The sequence below is a fragment of the Capricornis sumatraensis genome, chromosome 3 (genome assembly GCF_032405125.1).
Source record: "Capricornis sumatraensis isolate serow.1 chromosome 3, serow.2, whole genome shotgun sequence".
Classification (NCBI taxonomy): domain Eukaryota; kingdom Metazoa; phylum Chordata; class Mammalia; order Artiodactyla; family Bovidae; genus Capricornis; species Capricornis sumatraensis.
The window spans coordinates 73,404,875-73,425,677 of record NC_091071.1 but is presented as its reverse complement, the minus strand read 5'-3'; the positions used below and the strand labels follow the sequence as shown (position 1 = coordinate 73,425,677).

The window sequence follows — 20,803 nt, the reverse complement described above, 5'->3', positions numbered from 1 at the left end:
TACCACCAATAAGATCTTTTATAAAAAGAACATTTGAAAATAAATTTTCCTATTTTGAAAGGTTCTTTACTTTCTGTATGTATTTGCTGCCTTTGTGTATCTTTTGGTTTCTTGATACAGACTTCCCTCTAGTGATTTCAATTGCTCTTTATAGCATAACAGCACTGCCCACGTTCTTCCATAAATGTTCCAACCATTTGTAATGTTATCAGGAGAACTCTGCTAAGTATACTTTGTCAGTGATTAACATATTATTGCTATATGTAATAGTAACTCTGCCTACCAATTACAAAATATTCAGTATCAAAGATTATCAACTGAAATATTTAAAAAAATCATAGGATTTTATAGAACTTTAATTTTTAAACTAGATTTTTATAAAATCATAAAGTTTTCACATTCCTAAAAAAAAGTTATTTTTATCCATGCATCCACTTCTTGACATTTAGAGGGGAGAATCTACTCTCTAACAGGAAGATAAACATCAAGATTTGAAGATGTATGAGTTCAGTTAAAGGAGAATGTCATATTATCAAATAATGACTGTGAAATGTGATAGGTAGGTAATAGAGATATGTACTGACCATATAGGAATATGATAATAAGAGCAGGAACAGGCAACTCTGTACAGAAAAGTCAGGAAAGGTTTCAAAGAAAATACAGTTTTTGAGCCAAGGCTCAAAAGTGTGTAGTGAATGAGGAAAAACCCTAACATGAAGCTCAAACTATAGGGATATCAAATTTTATGCTGTAAAATTTTAAAGTAAATTTTTTAAAAAGTGAAGAGAGAAAACTCAGGGCAAAAATAAAACATGTTTGAATTCAAATATATCCAATATCCAAATAGACAAACACAATATATCAACCACAAATTTTTATGTTCATCACTTAAAGAACTGATTATTCTTTCAAGTCTTGAATCAACTGACATTTTTGTTAACATAAACAGCACATTTTTGGTATTATTTCCGCTTGTTTGACAATGGTACAAGCCCTTCTTGGTTTTATTAAGAATGAGGTTAGTGATGGGTAAAATTGCTGAATTACTAGCATTGAGAATGAGCTATTTTTTCCACTTTAGTGAGGCAGTTATCAACTACTATTCTGCCAGTCTTACATCACACTTTATTTTAATGGATGTACTTCTAAGAGTCACAATAATAACGAGTCATCATAAAAAAACTGTCTTTTTTCTTCCCTTACTCATTATGGTAGCATGAGTTTGCATTTTTATCAGTGGAAATGTACAATGCCTTTTCTTACAGTGATAAGAACAATGGCAAATTAAGTAGGTGAAGTGCAGAATCTTTTCTGTGCTGGAGAAATCCCTTTTGAAGAAATGTACATCCATGGAAACTTTGTAATATACTTGATTAATCGATGAGCTGATATCAGATTGGCATGAGTTATGCGAACATTATAGCTTTTTTTTATTTTGCCTGATATTGTCTAGATTCCAAAATTAAAGCATATATATCATATGTTTCTTTTCAGGGATAAATGAGTTTTTTTTTTTTTTGGTTAAGTGTGATTTAGTAAGTTACCCATAGTAACTTATGACATACCTAGTATAAAGGAGGGCGTGAGTACTGATTTTGGTTAATCCACCTATGAACCCAAAATTGTATTTTTCTTCTTGCAGCCAATCTATATTTGAATTTAATTTTTAAAGTATTAATACCAATTTTGTGAACTTTTCATGTGAATTTATGTATGGTGTTCTGGCCAGAATTCTTTATTGCATTTATTTGTGTAATTGGATTTCTTCCTGATCATTATGACGATCCATCCTTTTATCTAATACTTCAGTCTATACACACCAACACTTGGGAAGAAAGAAAGTCAGATTTAAAATCCAACTCCACTACTTACAAAATATGAAACACAGTAAATAATGGAAACAAAAAATTTGAATATTTTAAGACAGACTTTATGTAAATTACAGAAAACAGGGGGCAGTAAAATTGATGCCTTGACACTAACATACCGAACTAGTGTAACAGTTATAGTTCTGTTTCATAATAGCACATAAGTGCTGAAGTAGAAGCTTATAACTCTAAACTAAATTTATGTATCCTTGTACTGTTTATGTATTTATGTTGTGTCATCTCCCACAAGAAAATATATTTAGAGATGATAGGCCTGGATTGTTTTAAACCAAGTAGATACACATAAAGTATACAGTGTTAGCCCCAGAAAATGATAATTTTTTTTAATGTATTGAAATATATTTATTTACTGTTTTTCTACTCCCAACATTTTACATTTATCTTTCTCAACACATCAAGTTAACATACTGACTTTATTCTTTCAGCCTGACAATTAGCAGCAAGTATCAGAAACTCAAATTTCTATGGTTCCAGGCAGATTTGGTAATAAACATTAGTGAATGATAGGAACGGTGCCCAACTGAAAAGTATATGTCCCAACTAAGACAGGTGGCCACTACTTTGTCCAGCAAGCCACTGCCATGTTGGAATGTGAATCCAGTGTTGCCAGATCTTCAAAATTTCAAACATAAGCAGGAATCTTGATTTTTTGGTAGGTGTTAACTAGTTCAAAACCTTAAAATCATTGAGTGGGTCAAATAAATGGGTCTCTGGGTCACAGCTTGTCATATGCACCTCTAGGCAGAGATGTGATTCTGTAGTAATGATCAAAGTTCCCTTCAATAAGGATCTTGTTACTGATCAAGTTCCCATGTCCTTTGCTCTTTCACTGTTTAATCAGTACTTCCTATTTCTCAGTGCATCAAAAGAAACCCATAGAATATCCCCATTATATGTCGATAGATATAAAGATCTGCCATAGTTGCAAACAGTTTTTACACAAAGAAATGTTATTAGTACCCATGCATTCCTTTCTCTCTGTCGTCTGCAATGGCACTTATTATTCTCTCCGTGCATGCTAAGTCGCTTCAGTCGTGTCTGACTCTTTGCAACCCCATGGACTGCAGCCTGCCAGGCTCCTCTCTCCACGGGGTTGTTCTCCAGGCAAGAATACTGGAGTGGGTTGCCGTGCCCCCCCCTCCAGGGGATCTTCCTGACCCAGGGATTGAACCTGAGGTTATTATGTCTCCTGAATTGGGTAGGCGAGTTTCTTACCACTAGCACCACCTGGGACACCTAGGTGATGACAATAAAAGATAATACTTTTATTATTTCCTCCAGCCTAATGTTATTAATAACCTTAAATAAAACTTGATTATGCACAACTTCTTTATGATTATTTGAATCTGAAAGAATATGGATTATTTTCTATACTCCCTCTTGAGAAAATAAAGTACACATTTGATCATTGTTCTAACCCCTGGTCCTAGGACATTCTCAGTCAAATAGAAGGTTGAATGAAATTAATTTGTTAATGGAAGTTTTATTTTGTTTTATTCATTCATTCATTAAGTAAGCTTTTCCTTAGCATAAACTATGCATCAAGCATGTTAATAAATATCATGTGATAAATGACTAGAGCTGGAAGTGCATTCTGCTTAAGAAAATATTACACTGGTCTTTAATTTAATGAGGTATAATTTAAATTTTTTCAGGTACCTTTTCAAATGCCTTTTTCAGATATTCAGTTATACCTTTATTGAAGTATAATTGAAAAAATTATAAGATATTTAAAGCATACACAGTGATAATTGGTATACTTATACACTGTGAAAGGATTCCTCCCATCTAGTTAATTAACACACCTAATGGAATATTAGGTATAAATATTAGGTTTACCCAAAAATATCTGGGTAAACTCTGGGAGCTAGTGATAGACAAGGTGGCCTGGCATGCTGTGATTCATGAGGTCACAAGGAGTCGGACACGACTGAGCGACTGAACTGGACTGAATGGAATATAATCTACATTTTAAAGTGCAAACCTAGATTTTGGCTTCAATTCTCTGTAGGACTTTTGAGAAGTTATCAATTTTTTGTCTTAATTCTCCTTCCCAGAGAAATATAATAAGATCAAGTCATGTTTTATATATATATAGACACACACATATATATATGTATATACAACTTCCCTGGTGGCTCAGTTGGTAAAGAATCTGCCTGCAATGCAGGAGACCAGCTGCAATGCAAGAGACCAGAGTTTGAGCCCCGGGTCAGGAAGATCTGCTAGAGAAGGAAACGGCAACCCACTCCAGTATTCTGGCCTGGAAAATTCCGTGGAAAGAAGAGCCTTTCAGGCTACAGTCCAAGGGGTCACAAGAGATGGACATGACTTAGCAACTATATATATATATATACACATACATATAATGTAAATATATATATGCAAATATATGACTGCCACTTTATTAAATTTGACCCTATATACCAAATAGACTTGAGGGGAAAAAGCTAAACACTGCAAGTATACTAGCAAGAAAAAAAAAAATCACAAGTCAAGATCTCATGAATTAATTTTAATATAAACTTATTCTTGGTTTAAAGGTTTAGAACTTAATCACTTAAAACTATTTAACTCCATGTTTAAAAAGAAAACCTCTAGTGCTTCTATTTGATTAATAATAATAATTCACCTTTGCTCACTTGACTATTCTTTAGTAAGACAACATTTTTATTAATGAAATCCCATATCAAAAATAGTACTTGCTAATCATGTAAATTATCAAAAGTAAAGTAAAATCCCAACTTCAAAGGTGTTCAAATAGATGTGTTCTTGGAGAGTCATCTGTCTACATTCTATTTTTTGATGGTAAGATTTTTAGCAGTGTGCCAAATGCTTCATATCAATCAATCAATCATATATTTGCATCAGATCCCATCCCAGAGTAACAGCAGGGATGGACCACCAAAGTTAGCAGCAGTTTCAACCATCCAGTTCAGTCAGGATCACCTGCGCTAACTTAACTGGAGAAGGCAACGGCATAACTAAAATCAAAAGCAGCCTGATGTGTGGTGATGGAGGTATGCTAGCATAATATGGCCTGTTTATATTGGTTTTATGTAATGGTTATACTCTTAAATTAGACTCTAGATCTGCCACCAAATCAGAAGGTCAGCGTGAACACAGGAATGTCTTTCTGTAACATGAAAAATCTGGCTTATAAACCACAATATTGATATATTTCTTTTTCATCAAGGATTTTCACTTTCTTTTCGAGATTCATCTCTGTCATATGGGGTATGAGTTGCCTCATTAACAGTTGTTGCTTTCTAAGGGTGGTGAACAGAATACTGGCTCCTGAAGATACCTGTATCTTAATCCTCAGGATTTGTGGATATGTTAAATTATGTGAAAAGAAGAATTAAGGTTGAAAATGGAATTACAGCTGCCAAGTAGCTAACCTTTTGACAGGGAGATAATCCTGGATTCTGTGGATTAGTCCAACGTAATCACAAGGGTCCATAAAAGTGAAAGGGGAATCAGAAGAGAAAATCAGCAAGATGGCAGAGAGAGAAAAAGTTTAACTAGTAGGAGGCCATGAGCCAGTGAAAGTGGGCAGCCTCTAGAACTGCTGGAGGCAAGAGAATGGATCCTCCCCTAGAGCCTGGAGAAAGGAATGACACCTGCTAACACCCGGCAAGACCCATTCAGTGTTTCTGACCTATACAACTGTAAGATACTGTTTGTGGTCATTTGTTACAACAGTCAAGCAAAGCAATATACTGAGGAAACAATTTTTTTCAGAAGTCTCTTTCACTGAAATTGCACTGATAAAAGTTAAAAATTTCAGAATTTTCTTAAGGCATGTCTATTTATTCATTCATTTTCAGGAGGTAATCTGTAGCAACCAGGTCGACATTTCAAGACGCAGCCAGGAAATGGAAAGAAATGAACCAGAAATTTCCGAAGCACACAAAATTGATGTTCTTGGAACAGAAATGGTAACTACTTAGAAAAAACACTTTCCACACAGTTTCCAGAACTGTGTGGACATTCTGATCTTGTTATAAACAATTGCTTTTATATTCCTTTATGTATTTAATACCAATACACACCAGTGTCTCTTTCCCAACTTTGAAGTCTTTGAAATATAAAATGACCACCCTGAAAATATAAGGGTACTTTAGATGTCCATTCATATATGTTCTGTTACAGCATGAGCTCATTACAACAAATGATCAGTGTTTAATTTGCATCTCTCTATGTGTACTGAAGTCTTGGATGAAAATCACTCTGCAATGTAGAATATATGTACAATCCTGAAATAACTGATTTCTTAAAAACAATTATTTATTTAAAATTATCTTTAAACACAGGTCTCTCATCTTGAAAAGCACACTGAGGAAATAAATCAAGCTTCTCAGCTCCATCAATACGTTCAAGAAACAGGTAAGAATCTGATATTATTTGATTTGAATATACCTTTTTACTGCTGATGCTTCTGCATTTGAATAGAGGACTTCCAAAGCACAAGCCTTCACACTGAATAAAGTTAGTAACTATTACTCATGATTCTAATGGAGACAGGGCAGTATTTCTATATATAATTAGGTTCTGTCTATGCTAAGAGACGCAATAAGCTTCTAAAATAGTTCATTGCCCTTCAACTTTATGATGTATCCAAAAAGCCTAGAAAGTGATAAGCCAGTCACCTCTGAATTGTTTTTGCCTTAGGGATCTAGAATAAACTTGATGTTTATCAAGCTCCTTGGGAACAGAAAAGTTACCTAGATTGTATTACTTTTAATGATAATCTTCCCTGGTGATCAGACGGTAAAGCGTCTGCCTACAATGCGGGAGACCCGGATTCAATCCCTGGGTCAGGAAGATCTCCTGGAGAAGGAAATGGCAACCCACTCCAGTATCTTGCCTGGAAAATCCCAGGGACGGAGGAGTCTGGTGGGCTACAGTCCATGGGGTCGCAAAGAGTCGAACACGACTGAGCGACTTCACTTTCACTTCACTTTAATGATAGATTCAAGCATGTTTAAGTCTAATTCTCCAACCTACAGATATGAGATTAGGTTCCAGGCAAACTTGTGCAGATCTGCATAAAATGGGTACAGAGTGTCTTGCCTGTAAAAGGGGAATGAGTTTTGCTGTTCTTAAGTGCTAAAAGGGAAGATTTAAGCCAACTGTGACCCAGATGTTACTTAACTATATCTGAATTTGGTTTTATGGTACTTTTGCTTAAGGAAGTAGATCCTTTCTTGTTCTTCTGCTGTTCTTTTCTTGTTTTATAACTTTTATTATTATTTGAGCGCAACAGTAAAACATGCTTGTAGAAAATTTGGAAAATATATACAATTAAAATAAATAACAGCTTCATAACTTACGACTTTCCATCCAGTAACCACCATCATTTTTCTTCCTATATTTTTTGACATCTACTAACTTACCTAATGTAGTAGTACCATATGTATACACTTATATCCTGAATACTTTTATTTAATGTATGTTATAAGAAGTTTTCCATAGTATTATGATGACTTCTCAAACATCATGTTTATTAGTTACATAATATCCATGGTGTTCTTTTCTGTTTTTAGTCATAGATACACCTGAAGATGAAGAGATTCCAAAGGTTTCGACTAAGTTTTTAAAAGAACAATTTGAAAAGTCTGTCCAGGAGAAGGTCCTTTATTCTGACAAAGAATTGACCCCAGCCAAGCAGATTAAGGTAAGATAATTTCTCTGCACAGAGACATGTTAAGTATAAAACCACACGTAAACACATAACATTTTCGAATTATTGACTGAAGAGGTTTCTCAATAGCAAAAAGTATCCTGAACCAGTCCTTATTCTGTTCCAGAAGAAGAATATTTTTCTACATGAGAAAAGCAGTACAGAGAATTAAAACTTTTCTCACTAAAGCAAATTAGGGGAGAAAAAATTATATATGCACTTAAGTTTAATAATTAACATTAGATAAAGTAATAAAGCCAGTTTTTAAATGTCATCTACTTACTCTGTTGTGTTTAAAATTCCAAGAAGAACAAAACAACCCTCAAAAGTACTTTAAGATTTTAATTGTTTCCCTCTAGATTACTCTGCATAGCACATTAAGTAAAGAAGGAAAGACAGTCAAGATTATGGGTAAATGTTAAAATACTGAGTTCCTGATGTATTGAATAGGGCATATAATTCTAAAAAGTGCAAATGGATTATAGGAAAGATAGTAACATATGCTGAATGTTGCTTTGAAGTAGGTCTCTAAATGGAGTGTATCACCTGTTGTTCCCAAGGGAGACATCGTAGCATGGGCAGGTGAAAGGCAGTGCCCAGAAAGTCTCCTCCAGTATACTCATCTTTATAAGATTTGATTTTCTCTCCCTTAAAGATTGAAAGTGAATCTGAAGAGACTTTAAAGCCATCATCAATTGTGGGTACCTCTTCTACTCCTTACACTTCAACCAGCCAGAGGAAGGAAACATCAGCCACCAGATACAGTGACCACAGTGCCGCTTCCTCAACTCTGGCACAAATTAATGCCACTCCTTCGGAAAAGACAGAAGAATTTCCTCCTCCCCCACCCGACATGCTTCAACCTCCAGTAGATGTGACAGCATTTTCCCAGTCCCCTGAACTCCCCAGCCTTCCTAGAATACCACCAGTCCCCAAAGAAGTATACTCCAAACAAAGAAATTTGTATGAATTAAACCGTTTATATAAACACATCCATCCTGAGTTAAGGAAAAACTTAGAAAAAGATTATATCAGTGAGGTTTCTGAGATTGTTTCTCGTCAAATGAACGCGGGGAGCTCAGTTTCAGCAGATGTGCAACAAGCCCGGTATGTTTTTGAAAATACGAATGACAGTTCTCAAAAAGGTCTGAACTCAGAAAGAGAACACTTGGAGTGGGATGAAATTCTGAAGGGGGAGGTGCAGTCCATGAGATGGATCTTCGAGAATCAGCCATTAGATTCCATCAACAATGGCTCTCCAGGTGAAGACAACATCTCCAAGGGCATTGCTGATCAAGAAATCATCGCTGGTGGTGACGTGAAATATACCACATGGATGTTTGAAACCCAACCCATCGATACTCTGGGGGATCATTCTTCTGGCACTGAGGAACATGCTGAGAAAATTCCTGAGCTAGCCAGAGGAGATGTCCACACAGCTCGGTGGATGTTTGAAACAAAGCCATTAGACTCGATGAATAAATTGCATCAAAGTCAAGAAGAATCAATAGGAACTGCCATAAAGGACATAACTGGGGGAGATGTCAAGACTGTGAGATACATGTTTGAAACTCAACATCTGGATCAACTTGGACAACTTCACTCAGTAGATGAGTTACACCTACTGCAACTCAGATCTGAGCTCAAAGAAATTAAGGGGAATGTTAAGAGAAGTATAAAGTGTTTTGAAACGCAACCATTATATGTTATTAGAGATGGCTCAGGTCAAATGCTAGAAATTAAAACTGTTCACAGAGAAGATGTTGAAAAGGGTGATGTGAGAACAGCACGTTGGATGTTTGAAACACAGCCCCTAGATACAATTAACAAAGATATAACAGAAATTAAAGTCGTCAGAGGAATATCCATGGAAGAAAATGTCAAAGGTGGGGTGAGTAGGGCCAAGTGGTTGTTTGAAACTCAACCTTTGGAGAAAATCAAAGAAGAGACAGAAGAGGTCATCGTTGAAAAGGAAACAGTAATAGGTACAGATGTCTCTAAAAAGTGTTGGATGTTTGAAACACAGCCATTAGATATTCTGAAAGAAGTTCCTGATGCAGATCATCTTAAGTCTGAAGAGATAATAGGGGGTGATGTACAAACTACTAAGCAACTATTTGAAACACTTCCAATAGAGGCTTTAAAAGATAGCCCTGATGTAGGAAAACTTCAAAAAATTACTGCTTCTGAAGAAGAAAAGGGGGATGTCAGGCACCAAAAATGGATTTTCGAAACCCAACCTCTGGAAGAGATTAGAGAAGATAAAAAAGAGTACATACAAACAGTGAAACTTGAAGAAGTTGACAGAGGAGATGTAAGGAATTATACACATATCTTTGAGTCAAACAACTTGATTAAATTTGATGCATCACATAAAATAGAGGTGGAAGGAGTCACAAGAGGTGCTGTAGAGCTAAATAAATCACTCTTTGAAACAACACCATTATATGCCATTCAAGATCACCTTGGAAAATACCATCAAGTAAAGACAGTCCAGCAAGAAGAAATCCTAAGAGGTGATGTAAGAAGCTGTAGGTGGCTTTTTGAAACAAGGCCCATTGATCAGTTTGATGAAAGCATTCATAAATATCAGATAATTAGAGGAATATCTGCTCAAGAAATACAGACTGGGAATGTAAAATCTGCTAAGTGGCTATTTGAAACCCAACCACTTGACTCGATTAAACAATTCAGCAATATGGAAGAAGTAGAAAGTAAAACTGAACAAGTCACTGATATTGTTAAAGGAGATGTCAAAACCTGTAGATGGCTTTTTGAAACCCAGCCAATGGAATCTCTTTATGAAAAAGTTTCACTAATGACTGGCAGTAAAGAAATTCATAAGGGAGATGTGAAAGCCTGTACATGGCTCTTTGAAACTCAGCCACTTGATACGATAAAAGATGACTCTGAAGCAACAGTCAAATTGCAAACTGTGAAACAAGAGGAAATCCACGGTGGGGATGTTCGTACAACATGCTTCCTTTTTGAGACAGAAAATCTGGACAGCATACAAGGAGAAGAAGGAAAGGAGATCAAAGCCATAGAAATGGATATCCAAGCTGGGGATGTCGCCAGCATGCGGCATAAATTTGAAAGTCAGTCCTTAGATTCTATAAGTTCTGGTTCAGAGGAGGTTTTGAGAAAGATCAAAACCCTAAAGACGGAAGATATTCAGAAAGGCAATGTTTTACATTGTAGGTGGCTCTTTGAAAACCAACCAATTGATATGATAAAAGAAAGTCAAGAAGGTGATGAATTAGTTAAGACAGTGACAGACATACAAGGTGGAAATGTAAGAAAGGGGTGCTTTATTTTTGAGACTTTTTCTTTAGATGAGATTAAAGAAGACTCGGACTATATTAGCACCAAGAAAACAATTACTGAAGAAGTAATAAAGGGTGATGTAAAAAGCTATAGAATGCTCTTTGAAACCCAGCCACTCTATGCAATTCAAGATCGAGAAGGGTTTTATCATGAAGTGACTACAGTTAAAAAGGAAGAGGTAATTCACGGAGATGTACGGGGGACAAGGTGGCTTTTTGAAACAAAACCATTAGACTCAATTAATGAATCTGAGACTGTGTATGTGATTAAATCTGTCACACAAGAAGACATTCAGAAGGGAGATGTTAGTTCTGTTAGATACAAATTTGAAACCCAGCCACTGGATCAGATTGCAAAAGAATCATGTGATATTGTGCCCACTGTGAACTGTATTCAAGGTGGGGATGTAAGGACAAGTAAACAATTCTTTGAGTCTGAAAATTTGGATAGGAATACTTATGTAAGAACAGTAAGTGTCAATGAAATACAGAAGGGCAATGTTAAAACATCCACGTGGCTATTTGAGACCCATACTCTAGATGAACTGAGAGGAGAAGGGTCAGAATATGAAAATATCAAAACAGTCACCCAGGAAGATATGCAGAAAGGTGATGTGAAGCAGGCAGTATGGCTCTTTGAAAATCAAACTTTGGATTCTGTTAAGGAAGCAGATGAAAGCATCACAAAAATCACCAAGGAAGAAATCCCTCCTGCTGATGTCAAGACAACTACATGGCTCTTTGAAACCACACCCCTTCACAGATTTACTGAAAAGAGGGTAGAAAAGGTGGAAATTATTGGTAAGAGCATTAAAGAAACCTTAGGAGAATTGTACTCTCAAAAAGTTATCGAGGCTCCTGGAATCATCATTGAAGCTGATGAGGTTGGAGATGTTCGAATGGCAAAATACAAGCTAATGAATCAAGCATCACCTGAGATACAGAAAGAAGAGATTATCAAGGTTGACCTCAGAAATATAATGGTGAACCTTCTTTCCAAAAAAGACTGTAAGAAAAGAGAGATCTTGGTCAGTGAAGAAGAGAAAGGAAATGTTAATCTGACCAAAACTCAGTTATTAAACAGATCAACAGAATTTCATGCTGAAAAAGAAGAGATAGTGAGTGGTGATGTCCAACAAGCAATAAAAAACCTGTTCTCTGAGGAAAGATCTGTAAAGAAAGGTATTTTGATTCAGGAAGATGAGAGAGGCGATATTAACATGACTATCTATTGTCTTCTCCATGAAAATGCTGCTAACACAATTAAGCGTGAAGAAATAGTAGGGGGTGATGTAAAACGTACGATTCATAATTTGCTATCTTCCATATCAAACAATAAAGTATCTGAAAGGGCTAAAATTGATGCCTCTGAGAGAGGAAATGTTCAGTTTTTTACAACATGCATAGAAACTGGAGCTTTGGATTATCTCAGACAACTCCAGACAGGCTCAAATGAAATACTAACAGGTGGGAAACAAGAAAAAGAGGAAGAAATAATTGGTGGTGATGTAGAAGGCACAAAACTGTTATTAAAGAAAAGGCAATCTCAGGTTGAACGTACTGTTAATGAAACTGACATCATCCCAGGAGATGTGCTTAACACAGTTAAGGTTTTTCTGACAGAGCCTCAGAATACATCTTGTAAGTTACCCAAAGAAGAAATTATTAAAGGTGATGTGAAGTCAACCGTAAACTCCCTCAGCCAGGCCGTAAGTCAGAAAACAGTGGCTAAAACAGAAGAAATTTTAAAAGGTGACATGCTGACCTCCCTCAAGTCACTTAAGGAATCAAGTCAAAAATGGAAAGACTCTAGACAGCCTGATGTCATCCCTGGGGATATTGAGAAAGCTATTGAATGCCTTGAAAAGACTGCACAGACGAGGACAGAAATACTGAAAAAGGAGCTTATCCTAGATGACCTTGAGGCATCATTAAGGAGTCTAAAAGAAACACAAAGAGCTTTCAAAGAGGTAAATAAAAGTGCAGTCAAAGATGATGTGCACACTGTGATGGCGGGCTCCAAAGAAGAGCAGAAAAGAGGGATTCATCAGGTGGCTGTCCAGAGGGACAAGAAAAGCATTCTTCAGCCAAGACCAGGACCCTTTGAGCCAGCAGCCAGGTGGCAGGGGGGAGGAGACATTCTCAATCAAACTGTAAACAAATCTTGTCATGGAGATTTAATGGAAGAAAGAACTGAGGTTAATCTTCCAAAAGCCCCCAAAGGCCCTATAAAGATCGTCATAGATCGTGAACAAAACAATGATGCTCTTGAAAAAAACCTTAGAAAACTATCTAATTCATACCAAGTGGGTATCTGGACTGATAGCACGACAGAGCAACATCTTAGGGATGAACATGTAAGCGGACAGTTGACTTCAACCCTGTCAGTTAGGGAACATCGAAAAACCAAGGAAGCAGAGACAGCGAGAGAACAGAAGAAGGAGGCTGTCTTTTTGCAATCTACTGATAAAACAACTGGAAAGCAACAGACTGAAACTTGCCAACTGGGGAATGACCACCAGCAGATTGAGGCTTTCCCTGTCAAGTGTTCTAAAAATCCCAAAAACACTAAAACATCAACAGATACACAAAGCTCTAGGCCTGGTTTAACCCAGGCTCCAGTCTACAAGATGGTTGGAGAAACACGTGAGGTTTCAGAGGACTTTCAGAAGCAGACTCTGTTAAAGCAAGAAAAGCAATATTCTAATAAAGATATAATGAAAAAGAATGTGACCCCTCAACCAGGGTGGCAGACTTTGCCTGTGAATCAAGACATGTCAAATGTAACAGAAGCAAAAGTCTCCCAAAAAAGCCACAATCAACTTAAAGCAACTGACAAAAAGCAGACTGATATTCATCTGAAGAGCCAGGACTTTCTAATGAAGACAAATACCACCAAAGACTTAAAAATGGCAATGGAAATGTCCTTTAATCCAATCAAATTTAACCCTGAAAATAATGCAAAGGAAAATGAGTTCCCTCTTCCACCTCCATCTCCACCTCCTCCTCTACCTTCTAATGCATCATCTGAAATTGAATTTCCTCTTCCTCCTCCACCTCCTTTAATGATGTTGCCTGAAAAAAATGTGTTTCCTCCTTCACTGTCCACTGAGAAGATACAGGCTGAATTTGAAAGTTTTCCAGGCCTCCCTCTTCCTCCACCACCAGAAGATGAGAAATTTGAAAGAGAATGTCTATCCATGTTTCCACCACCGCCCCCTCCTCCTCCAGCTCCAGCTCTAAAACCAGCACATCTCCTTTCCTCTTCTGTTCAAGAAAAGCATAATGGAACATTCATACAATACTCCCAAGAAGAAGCCTCAAGCTCTCAGGCTAAAATCATAACAGGAAAATCTGGAGGACGTTTGCCACCTCCCACACTCCCCAAACCCAAGTTCCCCAAGCAGACAGAAGTTGATTCGGAAAATTCTCTGCCAGATACAGGATGTAAAATGACTCCCTCAATGGATCAGAAAAAAGTAATAATGGCAACTAGCAGTGAACACATAGAAACAAAGCAGAACATATCTAGCAAAAGTCTTGATAAAAGAAAACAACGATCTATGGACTCTACAAGGTCTTTTTCACAGGCAGTTCCAGAAAGTTCACCAGCCAAGAAAAAACCTATAGCACCTCTCATAAAATCTCATTCATTTCCAGCAGGTTCAGGGCAGCAAAGTCCAAAACCTTATATGAGAAAATTTAAAACACCTTTAATGATTGCTGAAGAAAAATATAGGCAACAAAGAGAAGAGCTTGAAAACCAGAGACAGGGGAGTTCAGGCTACAACATAGTTAGAACAGAGAGCCAAAATCAAAACATATCAGAGCTGAAAAAGGACGTGCTGTTACAAAATACAAAGGAGGAGGTCCCTCTGACTGGAATGGATTCAGAGGTCACTGTGGCCCAGACAAACCCAGTCTCTCAAAGTCTTTCTCAAGAACTAGGGGTCTGTACAGATAACCAGCTTTCCACAACACCGTCAGTGACATTCTCTGCCAAGAGGCTCCAACATGTTCCAGTAACCTTGGAAGGCAAAGATACCATGAAAAAGGAAGTTTTGCAAAACTCAAAGGATATGATTCAATCTAAATCAGCTTGTGAAATTAAACACAGTCAGCAAGAATGTAGGACCCAGCAAACACAACAGAAGCATCTGGAGCAGTTGCACTTGCCCCAAAGCAAACCAGTTTCCCCCAGTTTCAAAGTTAAAACCATCAAGCTTCCAATTCTAGATCATAAGTTAAATGAAACAAACCACAGCTATGAAAGTCATAAAAAGCAATCTGAAGTTGATATTCAAACCATTACCAAACAACAGTACCAGGAAACCGAGAGAACAGAAGCAAGGACTGAAGGTAGTAGCAATAAGCAGTCAGTGACTGAAAAATATTATCAATTACCTGCGAAGGAAAAGAGAGCAACAATACAGTTGCCTACAGAAACCACAGGGAAAAGCCATGAAAGTAAGCTCAAAATAGTTCATGAGAAGCAAAGAGAATTTAGAGAATCTGAGAGTGGGAAACCTCTAGGAAGTGAAGAAACAAGTCAGGGACCACCGATGATTGGCCCAAAGAAAGAAAGTCTAATAGTTGAAGCAAAACAAGAACACTTGAATAAATCAGCTCAGAAGGTAGTCGAACAAAAGGTTGCTGAGGCACATCTTGATTCTCAGACTCAGAATTTTCAGCAAACACATATACAGTCTTTTGAAAGTCAAGTTGAACATAAAAAATTGCCCCAGCCAAATAATAATCTTCAGGAAGAAAAATATCTTGGCGTCAAGGGCATACAACAGAAACAAGTCTTTTCTAATACTAAAGAGTCAAAGCAAGAGATTACACAGAACAAATCTTTATTTTCCTCTGCGAAAGAATCCCAGCAGGATGATGGAAAACGTGCTATAAATGTATTGGAATTCTTGAGAAAACGTGAAGAACTACAACAGATTCTGTCTAGGGTAAAAGAGTTTGAAGCAGAGCCAGATAAAAATAGCCTTAAGACATTTCAGATGCTGTTAAATATTATTCCAGTATGGCTATTAAGTGAAGAAAAAAGAGAATATGGAGTTCGCATTGCTATGGAGAATAACATAGAAAAAATCAAAGAAGAAATAACACAGATTAAGACTCAGGCAGAGGATATGCTTGTGTCCTGTGAAAATACAATTCAAACGGCCATGATATCATCTAAAGCAGGAAAGCAGAGAAATAAAGCTACCAGTCTTAATGAAACATTATCTAAAGTGTCTAATGCTAATGTCAGTTATAACAAAAATACCCAGCAGAGAGAAAATACAATTGTGGAAAAAGCAGAGCACCACCAAGCAGCAACTCATCAAGAAACTACTGCTCATCATCAAGTGAAAACCCATCAGGAAATTAAACTAGATGATGCCAAGGTTCCTCCTCCATCTTTAAAAACACGCCCACCGTCACCAACTTTCATAACGATAGAGTCTACCGCCCGGCGAACACAAACCTCTCCTAAGGATGAGCTTTCCCAGTCCCCTAAAAAGGACAGTTTTGCTGAACCATCACCAAAACCGTCACAACCAACTAGAATTCTCAGAGCAAGTACCTCCCCTTCGCCACCCAAGAGTCGTTCTGAACAACTTGTGAAACTCAAAGATACCACTGCGATGTTATCCAGAGGGATCATCCCATGTTCATCGATAACCCCGGTTCCCATTGTGGAGAAGAGGTCTGAGATCATCACGTCTCCTGCAACACTTCGCCGTCAAATTAAGATAGAGGCTCGTGGTAGGGACTCTCCACCTACAATCACAATACCTATAACTGTCAATCATGCTGCTGGTGGTTCTTTCAAAGAACCCATGGAAGCTCAAGAGGAAGTAAGGAAAGTAGAGAAAAGGTCGACTTACATTCACAAAGATGGAGTAAATTCCGCTAAAGACATAATGCCAGATACTGAGAGTTTTGACGCAGTGGAAATCATCCGCAAAGTCGAAGGACCTCGCCTGGCAGAGCACGCGCAGAGATACGAAGCAGCCAACAGGACTGTTGAAATGGCTGAAAATTTCGTGAGTGACCATGAAAATGAAATAAACAGATGGTTCAGCGGATTTGAGGATGGCCTAAGTTTTGACACACAGTCAAATAGAAGAGTTTATGTAAATGGAGAAGCAAATCGTAATATAAAGCAAGAAAGCCGTTCATTTAAGGAGGAATTTGGATTGACATCTTCAGAAAGCACTAGCTTTACGGGTTTTTCTCACAGTCGTCCTAGAGAGCGACAAGAAATGATGCCTGTTAAGCTGCCCAGCATACGCTCTGAAACAAGGTCTCTCAGTGAACATTTCTCAGGTCTGGATGCATTTGAGAGTCAGGTTGTAGGGTCGAAGACGACGGTCTCTTCGTCACATGGTTCAGAAGCTGGCAGATCTCGCTTTGACTTCAAGCACGCCCCACCCACCTATGAGGATGTCATCGCTGGCCACATTTTAGATGTTTCTGATTCACCTAAAGAACTCAGGAGGAATTTTCAACAGACTTGGCAGGAGAGTGAAAGAGTTATTAAAAACTTGGGATATACAATCTCAGATGCTTCTGCAACAGAGATGGAAACCACCTTCCAAGAGGAATCTGCATTTATACATGGTAAATGACCTTGCAAAGAGTGAAGTAAGATTAACCCTTTAAAGGCACAGAACTAAGACGATTTGCAATTAAAAGAGTACATGGAAAGAACTAAAGAACATAACGTAAAACTAACAGCTTTCCCTGGTTGTTGCTATCCTTCCCTTTACCGTGCTTGCTTTTACTACTTTCTCTTTACAAAAGCATTTAATATGATTCACCAGCCCTGTGTGAGAGTAACAAACACTGCTATATAGGTTATTGAGACCTATGTTTGTCAAGGTAAATAAGGCTTTAGATAAAGCAGCAGGTATAATAATAATTGCTATTGTGGTAGCATTCATTATTATATGGAATTAAAGATTTATTAATTATTGTATACCATTAGTACATTATACAGAGAAGGCAATGGCACCCCACCCCAGTACTCTTGCCTGGAAAATCCCATCGATGGAAGAGCCTGGTAGCCTGCAGTCCATGGGGTCGCTGAGGGTCGGACACGACTGAGCGCCTTCACTTTCACTTTTCACTTTTATGCATTGGAGAAGGAAATGGCAATCCACTCCCGTGTTCTTGCCTGGAGAATCCCAGAGATGGGGGGAGCCTGGTGGGCTGCCATCTCTGGGGTCGCACAGAGTCGGACAGACTGAAGCGACTTAGCAGCAGCTGCAGCAGCAGCAGCAGTACATTATGAGTATTTCTTATTAGAATATTTTATACACATGTTAAAGACAATATGAGATAATATTTCTTGACCTATTATTGATAGAATTTTAACTGCCAGACTTAAGTGGTGTTTGAGTTTGCATTCAATACAACCTGGTAATAATCCAAGAAACAATTTGCACTCTGCATATGTGCTTTAAAGATTTTCATTGATTGAGATCTCTGACAAAAGTATATTTAATTATTGTTGTTGAGTTGGATGGAATTGGCTCTCTAATGCCACTGCTATTTTTCCCCCATAACTGATTTTCTTTTGCCTTCCGTAAACCCCAAATTATAGCTCAATTGGTCTCATTCACAGATAAACATGGACAATAATTTTAAAATATAATTATATTTGGAAGAAGAGATTTAAAACACATGAACTTAGTACAGATTTTTTAACATCAGAGAACAGTTCATTTCTTTATATTCTCCTCCTTTTTACAATTAATGAGGCTTCACAATAAGAAGATTTGACATAATTAATGTAGCCCATTATTTTAGATAGATTGAAAGAAATAGCAAGCCTAAAAATAAAAACTGCTGAAACTAATAATTCTGCCCTTATCATATTTGCAACATATGTGTCTATTTTATCAGGTTAATATGATTTCTTAATGTACTGACTTCTGGCATAATTAAGCAAAGCTGTCTAATTTCAAATGCTGAGTTTCTGTTAACTAAAGACATAAAAAAATACAAGGAAATTGGCGTTAAATATAGAAGTGTGTCTCCTATTAGAACAAAATAAATAAAGGAGATTTCTTAGTAGCCCAAATTGAGCATCAAAACATTAAAGTGTGTGTATATAATATTTATTTATATAAAGAACAGTGCACATATATGCTCATATATAAAACTACTACACTAGCTTATTACAGAATAGTTGTGAGAATCAAAACAATACTCTGGCAAAAGTTGTGTCAGTTTTGAACCACTATGCAAACACTGGTAATATAACTATGCAAACACTTGGTAATATAACTACTATTACTCATAGGAACTGACATTCACATGTAACTTTGGGAAATCATAAGAGGCAGAGATAAGAATCCCCAAAGCCCTGAAATCTTAAGCTATTTAGACTGAGGACAAATGGCCCTGAATAGTTCCGTGTATTTAGGAGTCTCGTCTGATTGTTAAGAATTGGTGTCACAGAGTCAACACTAAGTCATCAAGAAAATACCTAAACAAATAAAATATCAGCTGAAAAAAATATATGGATATATTTTAGAAAAATCTCTACCGAATACTTTCAAGACTAAAGCTTTAGACCAAGTTAGGTATAAATTTTATATACATAGAAAGTTCAGTCATTTAGAATGATAAGTGGTCTCAGGAGGTCTCCTCATGGCCGATTTTCTTATATATCCTTTTCAGTGTGTTAAAGTTAGTGAACACATTTTACTCATGTATATTTCCTAAAATAATAAAAATTAACTTGTACCATGTATAAATAGTAGATAAACCAGAATAAGGTTGATTGTACCAGAACCTTAAGCCTAATGGTAGATGCCCTACATCCAGAGAAGGAACATCGAGACCAGTAGTGTTAGAGCTTTCTATACTAACTGCATGGCCAGTTAATATGCTGTTGCTGTTTGTTTTGCTTTTACAGTGTGACTGAAAACAGTATTACATAAGCTCTTATATATTTTTATTTTTAGAAACTGCAACTCCAAGACAAGGAAATATGTATACTTTGTCGAAAGACAGTTTATCCAATGGAGTGCCTAGTAGCAGACAGGCAGAGTTTTCATAAATCCTGTTTCCGCTGCCACCATTGCAACAGTAAACTGAGGTAAAACTGTTCTGTGGCCTGGGGCCCAAATATTCAAAGAGCTTGCAGTATGCTTATAACATCATGTCTCTACAAAGATGTCAGTTTTTCCAAATCCTGTTTCCCTCAGTTAAAACAACAAAGGGAAATGTGGTCATTTTCTATGTTGCTCGGAATGGCTGTTACCTTTTTCCTTTTGATGTTTTGCTTTCTTAATAAAATTCAGAAGGGGCCCTTTAGTCCAAGCATGAAGATCACATAGATAAGAGAAATAACTCTCACCACCACCAACCTCTCCCAATGCCATGCTCCACTGAATAAGAAAAATGATCTTTCTAAAAATGCAAATCTGGGATCACTTCCCAGTTTTAAACATATAATGGCTTCCTCTATTCCCAAAATTAACATATAAATATGAATTAAAAAGCAATTCAATATCTTGTCCCTTCTCATCTCCCAACACCCCTTCCTCCTGTTGCCTGTTGCTTTTCATGAAGACTGAATTTCAGTTCCTCAAAGTCATTTTTTTCTCTCACATCTAGCTGATTCCAAATGTTGTTGCTGCTCCTTGGAGGAGTTTTCCCATGCCTAACCCCCAGATCATTCCTCAGACCTCAACTGAGACTTCATGTCTTTGAAGTGACCTGCTTTTAACCCTGTATATGGATCGCAGCATCTCCCGTGCTCGCCCCATTCTAACACAGTCTAGTGTAATTTTCCCTGGCTGTAGGAAATGTGCTAATGTTTGTCTTGTCAATACCAAGTAAACCCAAATATACAATAAGGACTCAAAAATATTTATTCAATGACTGCT

At 37.1% G+C, this 20,803-nt stretch overlaps 1 protein-coding gene across 1 annotated transcript in view; it reads left to right on the top strand.

Annotated features, from left to right (window-relative positions):
- Positions 1–19,971, top strand: part of XIRP2 (xin actin binding repeat containing 2) — a 337,707-nt gene extending 317,736 nt beyond the window's left edge. The window contains exons 5-9 of the mRNA XM_068968681.1: positions 5,720–5,830; positions 6,206–6,278; positions 7,439–7,569; positions 8,231–17,522; positions 19,877–19,971. Of these exons, the coding sequence (XP_068824782.1) occupies positions 5,720–5,830; positions 6,206–6,278; positions 7,439–7,569; positions 8,231–17,522; positions 19,877–19,971 (9,702 nt within the window). The remainder of the gene's footprint in view (positions 1–5,719; positions 5,831–6,205; positions 6,279–7,438; positions 7,570–8,230; positions 17,523–19,876) is intronic.
- The last annotated feature ends 832 nt before the right edge of the window (positions 19,972–20,803 follow it).